The sequence below is a fragment of the Siphateles boraxobius genome, unplaced genomic scaffold (genome assembly GCF_051911475.1).
Source record: "Siphateles boraxobius isolate OS27281-9 unplaced genomic scaffold, OSU_SipBor_1 62, whole genome shotgun sequence".
Classification (NCBI taxonomy): Eukaryota; Metazoa; Chordata; class Actinopteri; order Cypriniformes; family Leuciscidae; genus Siphateles; species Siphateles boraxobius.
The window spans coordinates 437,501-452,500 of record NW_027509189.1 but is presented as its reverse complement, the minus strand read 5'-3'; the positions used below and the strand labels follow the sequence as shown (position 1 = coordinate 452,500).

General features: G+C 35.1%; 1 protein-coding gene across 3 annotated transcripts in view; it reads right to left on the bottom strand.

Annotated features, from left to right (window-relative positions):
- fbln1 (fibulin 1) overlaps positions 1–15,000 on the bottom strand; it is a 64,192-nt gene that overhangs the window by 48,034 nt on the left and 1,158 nt on the right. For all 3 annotated transcript variants that reach the window (XM_077209762.1, XM_077209761.1, XM_077209760.1), the window contains exon 2: positions 11,608–11,710. In XM_077209762.1, the coding sequence (XP_077065877.1) occupies positions 11,608–11,710 (103 nt within the window). The remainder of the gene's footprint in view (positions 1–11,607; positions 11,711–15,000) is intronic.

The following is a 15,000-nucleotide window of genomic DNA, read 5'->3' as shown; positions in this document are numbered from 1 at the left end:
ATGATGATAGATGCACTTTTATGATGGATAGATGCACTTTTATGATGGATAGATGCACTTTTGTGATGGACAGATGCACTTTTATGATGGACGGATGCACTTTTATGATGGATGGGTGTACTTTTATGATGATAGATGTACTTCTATGATGTATAGATGTACTTTTATGATGGATGGATACACTTTTATGATGGATAGATGCACTTTTATGATGATTGATGCTTTTTTATGATGGATGGATGCACTTTTATGATGATAGATGCACTTTTATGATGGATGCACTTTTATGATGATAGATGCACTTTTATGATGGATAGATGCACTTTTATGATGTATAGATGCACTTTTTTGATGGATGGATGCAATTTTATGATGGATGGATGCACTTTTATGATGGATAGATGCACTTTTATGGTGATAGATGCACTTTTATGATGATAGATGCACTTTTATGATTGATGCACTTTTATGATGATAGATGCACTTTTATGATGAACGGATGCACTTTTATGATGGAGAGATGCACTTTTATGATGATTGATGCTTTTTTATGATGGATGGATGCACTTTTATGATGGATGGATGCACTTTTATGATGATAGATGCACTTTTATGATGGATGCACTTTTATGATGATAGATGCACTTTTATGATGGATAGATGCACTTTTATGATGTATAGATGCACTTTTTTGATGGATGGATGCAATTTTATGATGGATGGATGCACTTTTATGATGGATAGATGCACTTTTATGATGGATGCACTTTTATGATGATAGATGCACTTTTATGATTGATGCACTTTTATGATGGATGCACTTTTATGATGAACGGATGCACTTTTATGATGGAGAGATGCACTTTTATGATGATAGATGCACTTTTATGATGGATGGATGCACTTTTATGATGGATGGATGCACTTTTATGATGGAGAGATGCACTTTTATGATGGATGCACTTTTATGATGGATGGATGCACTTTTATGATGGATGGATGCATTTTTATGATGATAGATGCACTTTTATGATGGATGGATGCACTTTTATGATGGATGGATGCACTTTTATGATGGATGGACGCATTTTTATGATGATAGATACACTTTTATGATGGATGGATGCACTTTTATGATGGATGAATGCACTTTTATGATGGATAGATGCACTTTTATGATGATAGATGCACTTTTATGATGGATGGATGCACTTTTATGATGGATAGATGCAATTTTATGATCACAGACGAACTTTTATGATGGATGGATGCACTTTTATGATGGATGGATGCACTTTTATGATGGATGGATGGATGCACTTTTATGGTGGATAGATGCACTTTTATGATGGACGGATGCACCTTTATGATGGATGGATGCACTTTTATGATGGATGGATGCACTTTTATGATGGATAGATGCACTTTTATGATGGATAGATGCACTTTTGTGATGGACAGATGCACTTTTATGATGGACGGATGCACTTTTATGATGGATGGATGTACTTTTATGATGGATGCACTTTTATGATGGATGGATGCACTTTTATGATGGATGCACTTTTATGATGATAGATGCACTTTTATGATGGATGGATGCAATTTTAGGATGGATGCAATTTTATGATGGATGCACTTTTATGATGATAGATGCACTTTTATGATGGATGGATGCAATTTTATGATGGATGCACTTTTATGATGAATGGATGCACTTTTATGATGGATGGATGCACTTTTATGATGATAGATGCACTTTTATGATGGATGGATGCAATTTTATGATGGATGCATTTTTATGATGAATGGATGCACTTTTATGATGGATGGATGCACTTTTATGCTGATAGATGCACTTTTATGATGGATAGATGCACTTTTATGATGAATAGATGCACTTTTATGATGGATGGATGCACTTTTATGATGGATGCACTTTTATGATGGATGGATGCACTTTTATGATGGATGGATGCACTTTTATGATGGATGGACGCACTTTTATGATGTATAGATGCACTTTATGATGGATGCACTTTTATGTTGGATGGATGCACTTTTATGTTGGATGGATGCACTTTTATGATGGATAGATGCACTTTTATGATGGATGGATGCACTTTTATGATGGATAGATGCACTTTTATGATGGATGGATGCACTTTGATAATGGATAGATGCACTTTTATGATGGATGGATGCACTTTTATGATGGATGGATGCACTTTTATGATAGATGGATGCACTTTTATGATGTATGGATGGATGCACTTTTATGATGGATGGATGCACTTTTATGATGATAGATGCACTTTTATGATGGATAGATGCACTTTTACGATGGATGGATGCACTTTTATGATGAATGGATGCACTTTTATGATGGATGGATGCACTTTTATGATGGATAGATGTACTTTTATGATGGATGGATGCACTTTTATGATGAATGGATGCACTTTTACGATGGATGGATGCACTTTTATGATGAATGGATGCACTTTTATGATGGATGGATGCACTTTTATGATGCTAGATGCACTTTTATGATGATAGATGCACTTTTATGATGTAAAGATGTACTTTTATGGTGGATGGATGCACTTTTATGATGGATAGATGCACTTTTATGATGGAACTTTAATGATGGATGGATGAACTTTTATGATGGATGGATGCACTTTTATGATGGATGGATGCACTTTTATGATGGATAGATGCACTTTTATGATGGACAGATGCACTTTTATGATGTATAGATGCACTTTTATGATGGAACTTTTATGATGGATGGATGCACTTTTATGATGTATAGATGCACTTTTATGATGGATGGATGCACTTTTATGATGGATGGATGCACTTTTATGATGCTAGATGCACTTTTATGATGATAGATGCACTTTTATTATGTAAAGATGTACTTTTATGATGGATGGATGCACTTTTATGATGGATAGATGCACTTTTATGATGGAACTTTAATGATGGATGGATGCACTTTTATGATGGATGGATGCACTTTTATGATGGATAGATGCACTTTTATGATGGATGGATGCACTTTTATGATGGACAGATACACTTTTATGATGGACAGATGCACTTTTATGATGTATAGATGCACTTTTATGATGGAACTTTTATGATGGATGGATGCACTTTTATGATGTATAGATGCACTTTTATGATGGAACTTTTATGATGGATGGCTGCACTTTTATGATGTATAGATGCACTTTTATGATGGATGGATGCACTTTTATGATGGATAGATGCACTTTTATGATGTATAGATGCACTTTTATGATGTATAGATGCACTTTTATGATGGATGGATGCACTTTTATGATGGATGCACATTTATGATGTATAGATGCACTTTTATGATGTATAGATGCACTTTTATGATGGATGGATGCACTTTTATGATGATGGATGCACTTTTATGATGGATAGATGCACTTTTATGATGATAGATGTACTTCTATGATGTATAGATGTACTTTTATGATGGATAGATGCACTTTTATGATGATAGATGCACTTTTATGATGTATAGATGCACTTTTATGATGGATGCACTTTTATGATGATAGATGCACTTTTATGATGGATAGATGCACTTTTATGATGGATAGATGCACTTTTATGATGATAGATGCACTTTTATGATGGATAGATGCACTTTTATGATGGATAGATGCACTTTTGTGATGGACAGATGCACTTTTATGATGGACGGATGCACTTTTATGATGGATGGGTGTACTTTTATGATGATAGATGTACTTCTATGATGTATAGATGTACTTTTATGATGGATGGATACACTTTTATGATGGATAGATGCACTTTTATGATGATTGATGCTTTTTTATGATGGATGGATGCACTTTTATGATGATAGATGCACTTTTATGATGGATGCACTTTTATGATGATAGATGCACTTTTATGATGGATGCACTTTTATGATGGATGGATGCACTTTTATGATGGATGCACTTTTATGATGATAGATGCACTTTTATGATGGATGGATGCAATTTTAGGATGGATGCAATTTTATGATGGATGCACTTTTATGATGATAGATGCACTTTTATGATGGATGGATGCAATTTTATGATGGATGCACTTTTATGATGAATGGATGCACTTTTATGATGGATGGATGCACTTTTATGATGATAGATGCACTTTTATGATGGATGGATGCAATTTTATGATGGATGCATTTTTATGATGAATGGATGCACTTTTATGATGGATGGATGCACTTTCATGCTGATAGATGCACTTTTATGATGGATAGATGCACTTTTATGATGAATAGATGCACTTTTATGATGGATGGATGCACTTTTATGATGGATGCACTTTTATGATGGATGGATGCACTTTTATGATGGATAGATGCACTTTTATGATGGATGGACGCACTTTTATGATGTATAGATGCACTTTATGATGGATGCACTTTTATGTTGGATGGATGCACTTTTATGTTGGATGGATGCACTTTTATGATGGATAGATGCACTTTTATGATGGATGGATGCACTTTTATGATGGATAGATGCACTTTTATGATGGATGGATGCACTTTGATAATGGATAGATGCACTTTTATGATGGATGGATGCACTTTTATGATGGATGGATGCACTTTTATGATAGATGGATGCACTTTTATGATGTATGGATGGATGCACTTTTATGATGGATGGATGCACTTTTATGATGATAGATGCACTTTTATGATGGATAGATGCACTTTTACGATGGATGGATGCACTTTTATGATGAATGGATGCACTTTTATGATGGATGGATGCACTTTTATGATGGATAGATGTACTTTTATGATGGATGGATGCACTTTTATGATGAATGGATGCACTTTTACGATGGATGGATGCACTTTTATGATGAATGGATGCACTTTTATGATGGATGGATGCACTTTTATGATGCTAGATGCACTTTTATGATGATAGATGCACTTTTATGATGTAAAGATGTACTTTTATGGTGGATGGATGCACTTTTATGATGGATAGATGCACTTTTATGATGGAACTTTAATGATGGATGGATGAACTTTTATGATGGATGGATGCACTTTTATGATGGATGGATGCACTTTTATGATGGATAGATGCACTTTTATGATGGACAGATGCACTTTTATGATGTATAGATGCACTTTTATGATGGAACTTTTATGATGGATGGATGCACTTTTATGATGTATAGATGCACTTTTATGATGGATGGATGCACTTTTATGATGGATGGATGCACTTTTATGATGCTAGATGCACTTTTATGATGATAGATGCACTTTTATTATGTAAAGATGTACTTTTATGATGGATGGATGCACTTTTATGATGGATAGATGCACTTTTATGATGGAACTTTAATGATGGATGGATGCACTTTTATGATGGATGGATGCACTTTTATGATGGATAGATGCACTTTTATGATGGATGGATGCACTTTTATGATGGACAGATACACTTTTATGATGGACAGATGCACTTTTATGATGTATAGATGCACTTTTATGATGGAACTTTTATGATGGATGGATGCACTTTTATGATGTATAGATGCACTTTTATGATGGAACTTTTATGATGGATGGCTGCACTTTTATGATGTATAGATGCACTTTTATGATGGATGGATGCACTTTTATGATGTATAGATGCACTTTTATGATGTATAGATGCACTTTTATGATGGATGGATGCACTTTTATGATGGATGGATGCACTTTTATGATGGATGGATGCACTTTTATGATGGATGGATGCATTTTTATGATGATAGATGCACTTTTATGATGGATGGATGCACTTTTATGATGGATGGATGCATTTTTATGATGATAGATACACTTTTATGATGGATGGATGCACTTTTATGATGATAGATGCACTTTTATGATGGATGCACTTTTATGATGGATGCACTTTTATGATAAATGGATGCACTTTTATGATGGATGGATGCACTTTTATGATGGATGGATGCATTTTTATGATGATAGATGCACTTTTATGATGGATGGATGCACTTTTATGATGGATGGATGCATTTTTATGATGATAGATACACTTTTATGATGGATGGATGCACTTTTATGATGGATGGATGCACTTTTATGATGGATAGATGCACTTTTATGATGATAGATGCACTTTTATGATGGATGGATGCACTTTTATGATGGATGGATGCACTTTTATGATCACAGACGAACTTTTATGATGGATGGATGCACTTTTATGATGGATAGATGCACTTTTATGATGGATGGATGGATGCACTTTTATGGTGGATAGATGCACTTTTATGATGGACGGATGCACTTTTATGATGGATGGATGCACTTTTATGATGGATGGATGCACTTTTATGATGGATAGATGCACTTTTATGATGGATAGATGCACTTTTGTGATGTACGGATGCACTTTTATGATGGATGGATGTACTTTTATGATGGACGGATGCACTTTTATGATGGATGGATGTACTTTTATGATGGATGCACTTTTATGATGGATGGATGCACTTTTATGATGGATAGATGCACTTTTATGATGGATAGATGCACTTTTGTGATGGACGGATGCACTTTTATGATGGATGGATGTACTTTTATGACGGACGGATGCACTTTTATGATGGATGGATGTACTTTTATGATGGATGCACTTTTATGATGGATGGATGCACTTTTATGATGGATGGATGCACTTTTATGGTGGATAGATGCACTTTTATGATGGACGGATGCACTTTTATGATGGATGGATGCACTTTTATGATGGATGGATGCACTTTTATGATGGATAGATGCACTTTTATGATGGATAGATGCACTTTTGTGATGGACGGATGCACTTTTATGATGGACAGATGCACTTTTATGATGGACGGATGCACTTTTATGATGGATGGATGTACTTTTATGATGGATGCACTTTTATGATGGATGGATGCACTTTTATGATGGATAGATGCACTTTTATGATGGCTGCACTTTTATGATGATAGATGCACTTTTATGATGGATGGATGCAATTTTATGATGGATGCAATTTTATGATGGATGCACTTTGATGATGATAGATGCACTTTTATGATGGATGGATGCAATTTTATGATGGATGCACTTTTATGATGAATGGATGCACTTTTATGATGGATTGATGCACTTTTATGCTGATAGATGCACTTTTATGATGAATAGATGCACTTTTATGATGGATGGATGCACTTTTATGATGGATGCACTTTTATGATGGATGGATGCACTTTTATGATGGATAGATGCACTTTTATGATGGATGGACGCACTTTTATGATGTATAGATGCACTTTATGATGGATGCACTTTTATGTTGGATGGATGCACTTTTTTGTTGGATGGATGCACTTTTATGATGGATAGATGCACTTTTATGATGGATGGATGCACTTTTATGATGGATAGATGCACTTTTATGATGGATGGATGCACTTTGATAATGGATAGATGCACTTTTATGATGGATGGATGCACTTTTATGATGGATGGATGCACTTTTATGATAGATGGATGCACTTTTATGATGGATGGATGGATGCACTTTTATGATGGATGGATGCACTTTTATGATGATAGATGCACTTTTATGATGGATAGATGCACTTTTACGATGGATGGCTGCACTTTTATGATGAATGGATGCACTTTTATGATGGATGGATGCACTTTTATGATGATAGATGCACTTTTATGATGGATAGATGTACTTTTATGATGGATGGATGCACTTTTATGATGAATGGATGCACTTTTACGATGGATGGATGCACTTTTATGATGAATGGATGCACTTTTATGATGGATGGATACACTTTTATGATGCTAGATCCACTTTTATGATGATAGATGCACTTTTATGATGTAAAGATGTACTTTTATGATGGATGGATGCAATTTTATGATGGATAGATGCACTTTTATGATGGAACTTTAATGATGGATGGATGCACTTTTATGATGGATGGATGCACTTTTATGATGAATGGATGCACTTTTATGATGGACAGATGCACTTTTATGATGGACAGATGCACTTTTATGATGTATAGATACACTTTTATGATGGAACTTTTATGATGGATGGATGCACTTTTATGATGTATAGATGCACTTTTATGATGGAACTTTTATGATGGATGGATGCACTTTTATGATGGATAGATGCACTTTTATGATGTATAGATGCACTTTTATGATGTATAGATGCACTTTTATGATGGATGGATGCACTTTTATGATGGATGGATGCACTTTTATGATGTATAGATGCACTTTTATGATGTATAGATGCACTTTTATGATGGATGCACTTTTATGATGGATGCACTTTTATGATGGATAGATGCACTTTTATGACAGATAGATGCACTTTTATGATGGATGCACTTTTATGATGGATAGATGCACTTTTATGATGGATGGATGCACTTTTATGATGATAGATGCACTTTTATGATGGATAGATGCACTTTTATGACAGATAGATGCACTTTTATGATGGATAGATGCACTTTTTTGGACTTCAAAGCAGAAATAGCCATTCACTGCCATTATGAAGCTTGGAAACATTTTTTAATATAATTCTGATTGTATTCGTCTGAAAGAAGAATGTCATATACACATAGGATGACTTGAGGGTGATTAAATCATGTGCTAATTTTCATTTTTGGGTGAACTATCCCTTTAAGTCATTTAACACAAGTAAATGTATCTTGATTTAATGTGTACAGGAAACAAGACTTTTTTTTACAGTGTATTTGGATCACAAAGTTCCTTTTAATTTACTTTTATGAAATTAACTCTACTTCCTGAGCACTTTAAAGCCCAGGACAGATGTTAGAGAGCAGACTTCGAGCATCACTGTTTGGTTCTGATCCAGCACTGATGCACGAGCCCAGTTTTTACGGTAAAACGACGACTGTTTGTCTCTTTCGTTCTTGCTTCACCCTCTTTCACAATCAGCCCAGCCATCCTGGCAGAAAAGCTCATGCATCTTCCTCTCCGAAGCCCCTTTTAAGGCAGAAATCATCTGCAATATTTCTCCTTTCGCTTTTCTGGACTTGTTTTTCCCCTTTTCGGTGTCTGAAATAATCTGCAGATTTCCTGTTATTCGGGTCGCTTTCTCTCTTCTCCGTCTGACTAGAGTTTCACCTCAGTGGAATTTCCTGGATTTAGAAATAGTCCCATTTTTGCGAGCCCACCGACCCAAAAATATCCAAACATCACCACTTTTTTCTTGCACTTTCTCATTTAGACAAACTCCAGATTACTTTGAAGGCCAAGACAAGCACATCTGATGCCTGACTGGCACTGAGATTGAGCACTGATGTCACCATTACAGTCGAAGTTGATGATGCACTGATCTGCATCTGATTCATATTTTAAAGAGGAACTATTCTGCTTTTTCCCATGATGATCTTTCTTTAGTGTGTAATGTTGCTGTTTGAGCATGAAAAAGTTATTCTCTATATCAGTGTCAGTGTTTCTGAACTCATTGTAGTCTTGAGTTTCTTCAGGGAACGAACGCATCACAATATTCCTCATTTAAATAATTAATATGCAGAATAAAGGGGCGGGGCCTGGTTGAGTTAGTTAGTAGTGTGTTAAACTGGTGGTTATGGTAAGGGGCGGGACGTTTCCCAAACACACTCGAAGCTCTCGACCAATCACAACACACTACTCCAGCCGACCAATCAGAGCACAGTGTGCTTTTCAGAAGGAGGGGATTCATTGGCTACGTTCAGACTGTCAGTCCAAATCCGATTTTTGTGCATATACGATTAAATCCGATCAGATTTAGCAAGTGTGAACCGCAAAAAATCACATAAAAAACTTTTTTTTTTTTTTCAAATCTGTTTCAAGCTACATCCATATCTGGTTTGAAATCCTGTTCAAATCGCATTTCTGGAAATCCGTTTCAGTCTGACTGATTTCGTGTGGTTTATGTGACTTTTTCACGCCACATAAAATGAAAACGTCAGACGCTGTTACAGACAAACAATTGCGAAACAATGCTGTGCCGGACGAGCAGAAAATGGCAATATAACGGAGACATGTTTGTAAACCGATGGAGAATCCAGCGTGGAAAAAAGCCATTCATACCAGCTTTCGGTTCTGCCGGCTACACATTGTAATGTTGTACAATTGAAATATTTAAACATCTCTATTGCAAACCCCTCCATGTTGCGGTTGTTGTTGTTTTTAGTGTATTCCTACCAACGCAACGTCATCGCCATGGAAACCAATGTAGATATTCCGGAAAACTGCATGGACACACAAATCGGATCTACACAGCGTGGACTTCAATAATTTTAGATCGGATACTAGGGGTGTAACGATACCCTCATGTCACGATTCGATACATATCACGATACTGAACTCACTATACGTTATTATTGCGATACTTCAAAACATATGATAAAAGGTTAACAAAAAAATTACTGTTTCTTAAAAAGCTAAATTTGGTATTACATTGTGTGTGAGCCTAAATGAATAGGCTCAGACTTTGTGCTGGAAACCCAATGCACAGGACAACGGTGACACCAGAATAAAAATATTCATGATTCTGAAAATACAGAATTATTTTAGACGAATATGCTTGCACTCTTTCACTGACTAGATATATTTAAAATAATGTAGATATTACACTCTTTACTGGTAACATCAGGCATTTGGCATTATTAGGACCCACAAATATTCTCCCATTGCATAATTATACATTATATTCAACATCATATAAAGTATAGTTAAATGTAGTACTGAAACTGAAACTCAGTAAACTTGAATTTTTTACAAACAGACATTTTTATTTTGGGTGAAATACGCAATACATATTGCCACTATCCACGATACATATTGTTGCATTTTTGTATTGCGATATATTGTGACATGATATATTGTTACACCCCCTATCGGATACACAAATAATCGGATTTGGTGTGACAGTGTGAACATAGGAACTAAACAGAGCGTTACTGACAGACTGGAAAGTGAGGAGCCGCAACAATGGAGAATATGAGGAAAATAATCAACATTCAAGCAGGAAAACCTGTTCTAGTAGAGACTTAAAACAACATTAAGAGCATATTATGGCCTGTTTTAACCCATAATTGCATGCTCCAATCTAATTGGAGGCATGCACAGGTTTTATCAGTCTGCCAGGAAACAAATGATGCTACTTATGCCTATAACTCCAAAATACTAGGCGGGACACTACAGGCAAAACTGTAATTTTTTCATGCACAAATCAGTTTTTTTGGGAGATTTTGGACTTTTGAACATTTGTTCTTTCAGACCAGTGGAAAGAAAACATGCAAAAAAATGTTTATTATATCGCACTTGATCCGTTTGCATCTGTAGGCGTAGACAGCATGACCGACCTTAATGGGTTCTGTTTGCTTTTGTTACTTTAGACGGCTAGCTGAACTAAAAAACGGATTCGACGCTGTTTAATGCATTTGTTGTGGAAATGTTGAAGTTGTGGTTCAAACCTGCAGGTTGTGGATTCAGAGATGAGCGGCAGACTCGTGCAGTCCTGAGACTCCTGGCCTCTGTCCTTGCCATCCTTACAGCAGGCGTCCAGCGAGACGGGATCTGTGGACATTACACACACAACACACACACATGCAGATTACAGTTAAAAGCCTGGAACTGACAACTTGACTTGAGACGGCTAGTCTAATTTACCCAAATATCTGCAAGAGTTGCTGCAACCACATGTTAGTACATACTCAACCCGATCATCTAATCGTATTCGTTTGATTATCCCTATAAAAATAAAAAAGAAACGATCTATGGTATGCTTTTGGTTTCGCTGGAATGTGCTACAAGAGTCATTGAAATTGGAGTCTTTTATTTCAATCCTTGCATTTAAAAAACTATTAGGGAATGTTTTTATCACAGCTTGTGAATGTTTTAAACGAATGTGTGTGTATTGTAATATGATTTTAATTCTGTCGTTGAAAATAAGCACTTGTTCTTAAGTGACTTGCCTGGTTAAATAAATAAAGGTTAACTAGTTTTGATACATTTTATGACAAATTTGAAGCGTTTTAGGTTGTTAATCATCTGTCAGAGCATCTCTGGCTCTGTCTGACTAGATTTGCCGTGACTTGCCCTGTTTAGATCATGAATTATAATGAATCAGCGTTCTTACTAGCTTAAATCTGGCACAGGCTCTGGTTTGTGGTTTGGTCATGAGCGCTAGATTTTACACTATGGATGGCAAATAATAAGAGAACAGAGTCCAAAAATGTACTTATTTATTGCCAAATGCAAAATGGTGGTTAAGTCAAGAACATTTACCAGCCATACATATGCTGGTAACACTTTAGTCGTTGTTTCATGTGTTACATTTAGTTACTATAGTAATAATGATAAATTATGCATAATTATATGCAACTAACCCTAAACTAAACCCTAGCCCTATAGGAAGTAAATGTAGTTAATGTTAATTAACAACATGTAATTATTTAATTAGTAAATTAGTTAATGTAATTAGTTAATTATTTGCAGGTCACTACCTGCAAACCGAAGCATTGAGAACTGTGTAAGTGTTCAGACAGTTAATAAGAAGATACTTTATAAAGACAGTTTGTAGGTATAGTGACCCTCATTATGCTAGCGTGTTAGTGTGGGGCTATTTTGAGCCTTGTTAGTGGTATTAACTAGCGATTTTTATTTTTACTTATTCGATGCCCCATACACTAGCGTTATAAGCTAATCTGTGGATAAACTAAAACTAACGTTAAAACTGTGTACATTCGATTATCATGAAAACGCATCCCAGAGAACGGTCGACTCGGTACCCATGTGTTATTTAGCCCTAGGTTCATTTTTGCCTGGAATTGTCCTTTAAAATAAAGTGTAACCCATATTTCTTACCAGCCATGAAAAAAAACTGTATTTTGCATTCTTTTAAATATAAATCAATAGATTTCAGTCTCCATTTGCTCCCCTTTTTAATCTGTTATATGCTGAATGTTGAGTTTCTCTGTAAGGAAACGGACATTAAAGTCCACGTAGACACCCTGAACTGTTCAGATCAGATGGTACCATGACCTCTTTCCAATTAGGGATGGACGGCACATGGAAAACCCCCTTAAAAATGTTACTTCCCCAAACCCTGCGGCGAAGAATAAAGACTCTTCCTGGACGCTCGGTGGGAGACCCTGCTCCTGTGCCTGGGGCCTTTCGTTTTTACTCAGTTTCAGAGCATGTACTTCAATTAGGGAGGAGATAAAGTGTGTCTGGATGTGATACGTGGTTTGTACACAATTCTATTCCATTCCATCCCATTCTATTCTCCCACCTACTAAGGTCTGTCTTTCAGCAAATCAAGGCATTATAAATTAATATTCATGAGCTTAGCTCAAGCCTAGATGGTGCAGATATTTGTTCTTGTTTTCAGCAAAAACTTATAATATCTTGTCATTTAGGCTGGCATCTCAAGTAAAGGAATCTTTGTTTTAAGAATGTTAAGATATTTGTACTGAAAAACACATCTTTTTTTTTTTTTTGCAGACTTTATTCCAATAGCTCTGCTGGACTACTTTAAATCTAATGAGGTTCTGTGTGTTTATTCATTGATTTATTTGTTTTTAATCATCATTGTGACATAGTCATTGTTCTATTCAGCTTGCACAATCAATATCTTGTCTTGATATGCCGCTCAAAGCTGGATTGCATCTCCCTTGTTTGTTGTTTCCCACAAGCCATTTTCCACTCATGCTGAATAATGTTTAGTGTCTGGTGGTGGATGAAGTAATTCTTTGAAGGGCAGCTCAGCTCCGTTAAACACGTCTGAGTCTCTCTCGAAGATTAAAGGCCATAAAAACTAGTCCAAAACATTTCCAAACAACCATCAGCTGACGCAAGTGCACTCAATTGGATCAAACAGATCATCAATTTCCCTGTGGTTTCCTTCATCTGCCAAAACGCAAAATATTTTTGGCAGATGAGTCTTTTGGACTCTTCTACTTCAGGTTTGCACAGTAATCGAAACACCAAACGGGGTTTATAAGCAGCAGTTTCTCCACATTAATACACACTTTAATTATTTATTTGAGAATAGTAAATAAAATGTAAAAAAATTGTACAAATATTAATTTATATACATGAATATTGATTAATTTGTTTAAATAAATGTGCTTTATTAAAATTAATAAAAGGAATTTTATTTAATTTTAAATGATCAAATTTACATCAAATAAATTAGATGATGCACTTTTTTTGTTTGAGAACATAAACCACAGTTTTTAATTCAAATCAATAAATGAATTAAAATAATAATTATTGTATTTAAATAAATGTGCTTTGTTAAAATAAATAAATGCAATTTAAAAAAATTAAATAATACAAAAAATAAAATAAATTAAACCAGTCATCCAGAAAAATCGTATTAATTTTATTGACAAAGAAATTTGCAGTCGGTTTGTTATAGCTGTGATTTAAAGTATTTTATAGAGAACAATGAATCACAGTTCAATTCAATAAAATAAATAAATAAATGTGATTTATTTAAATAAATATATGTTTTTAATTATAATCAGGTAAATCAAACAAGTCATCTAGAAGAAGAACATTAATAATTTTAATTAAATAAAAAGTGCATGTGGATTATTATGCTCTGCTGTACCTGAAAAATTCAGCTGTTTCTGTAAGAGAAACTAGTTGTGCTTTATTTTAAGGTGTGCATGTGTTAGTACACTGTAATTAAGTACTGTGTAATAATAATTAACTACATACTTTAGGGTAAGGGATTGGGATTTGGTTTAGGGTTTGTTGCATGTAATTATGCATAATTTACAGTTAGGGCTACTACTACAGTAACTACATGTAACACGGACACAGTCAAATATAGTGTTACTGAGAAACTTTCTAAA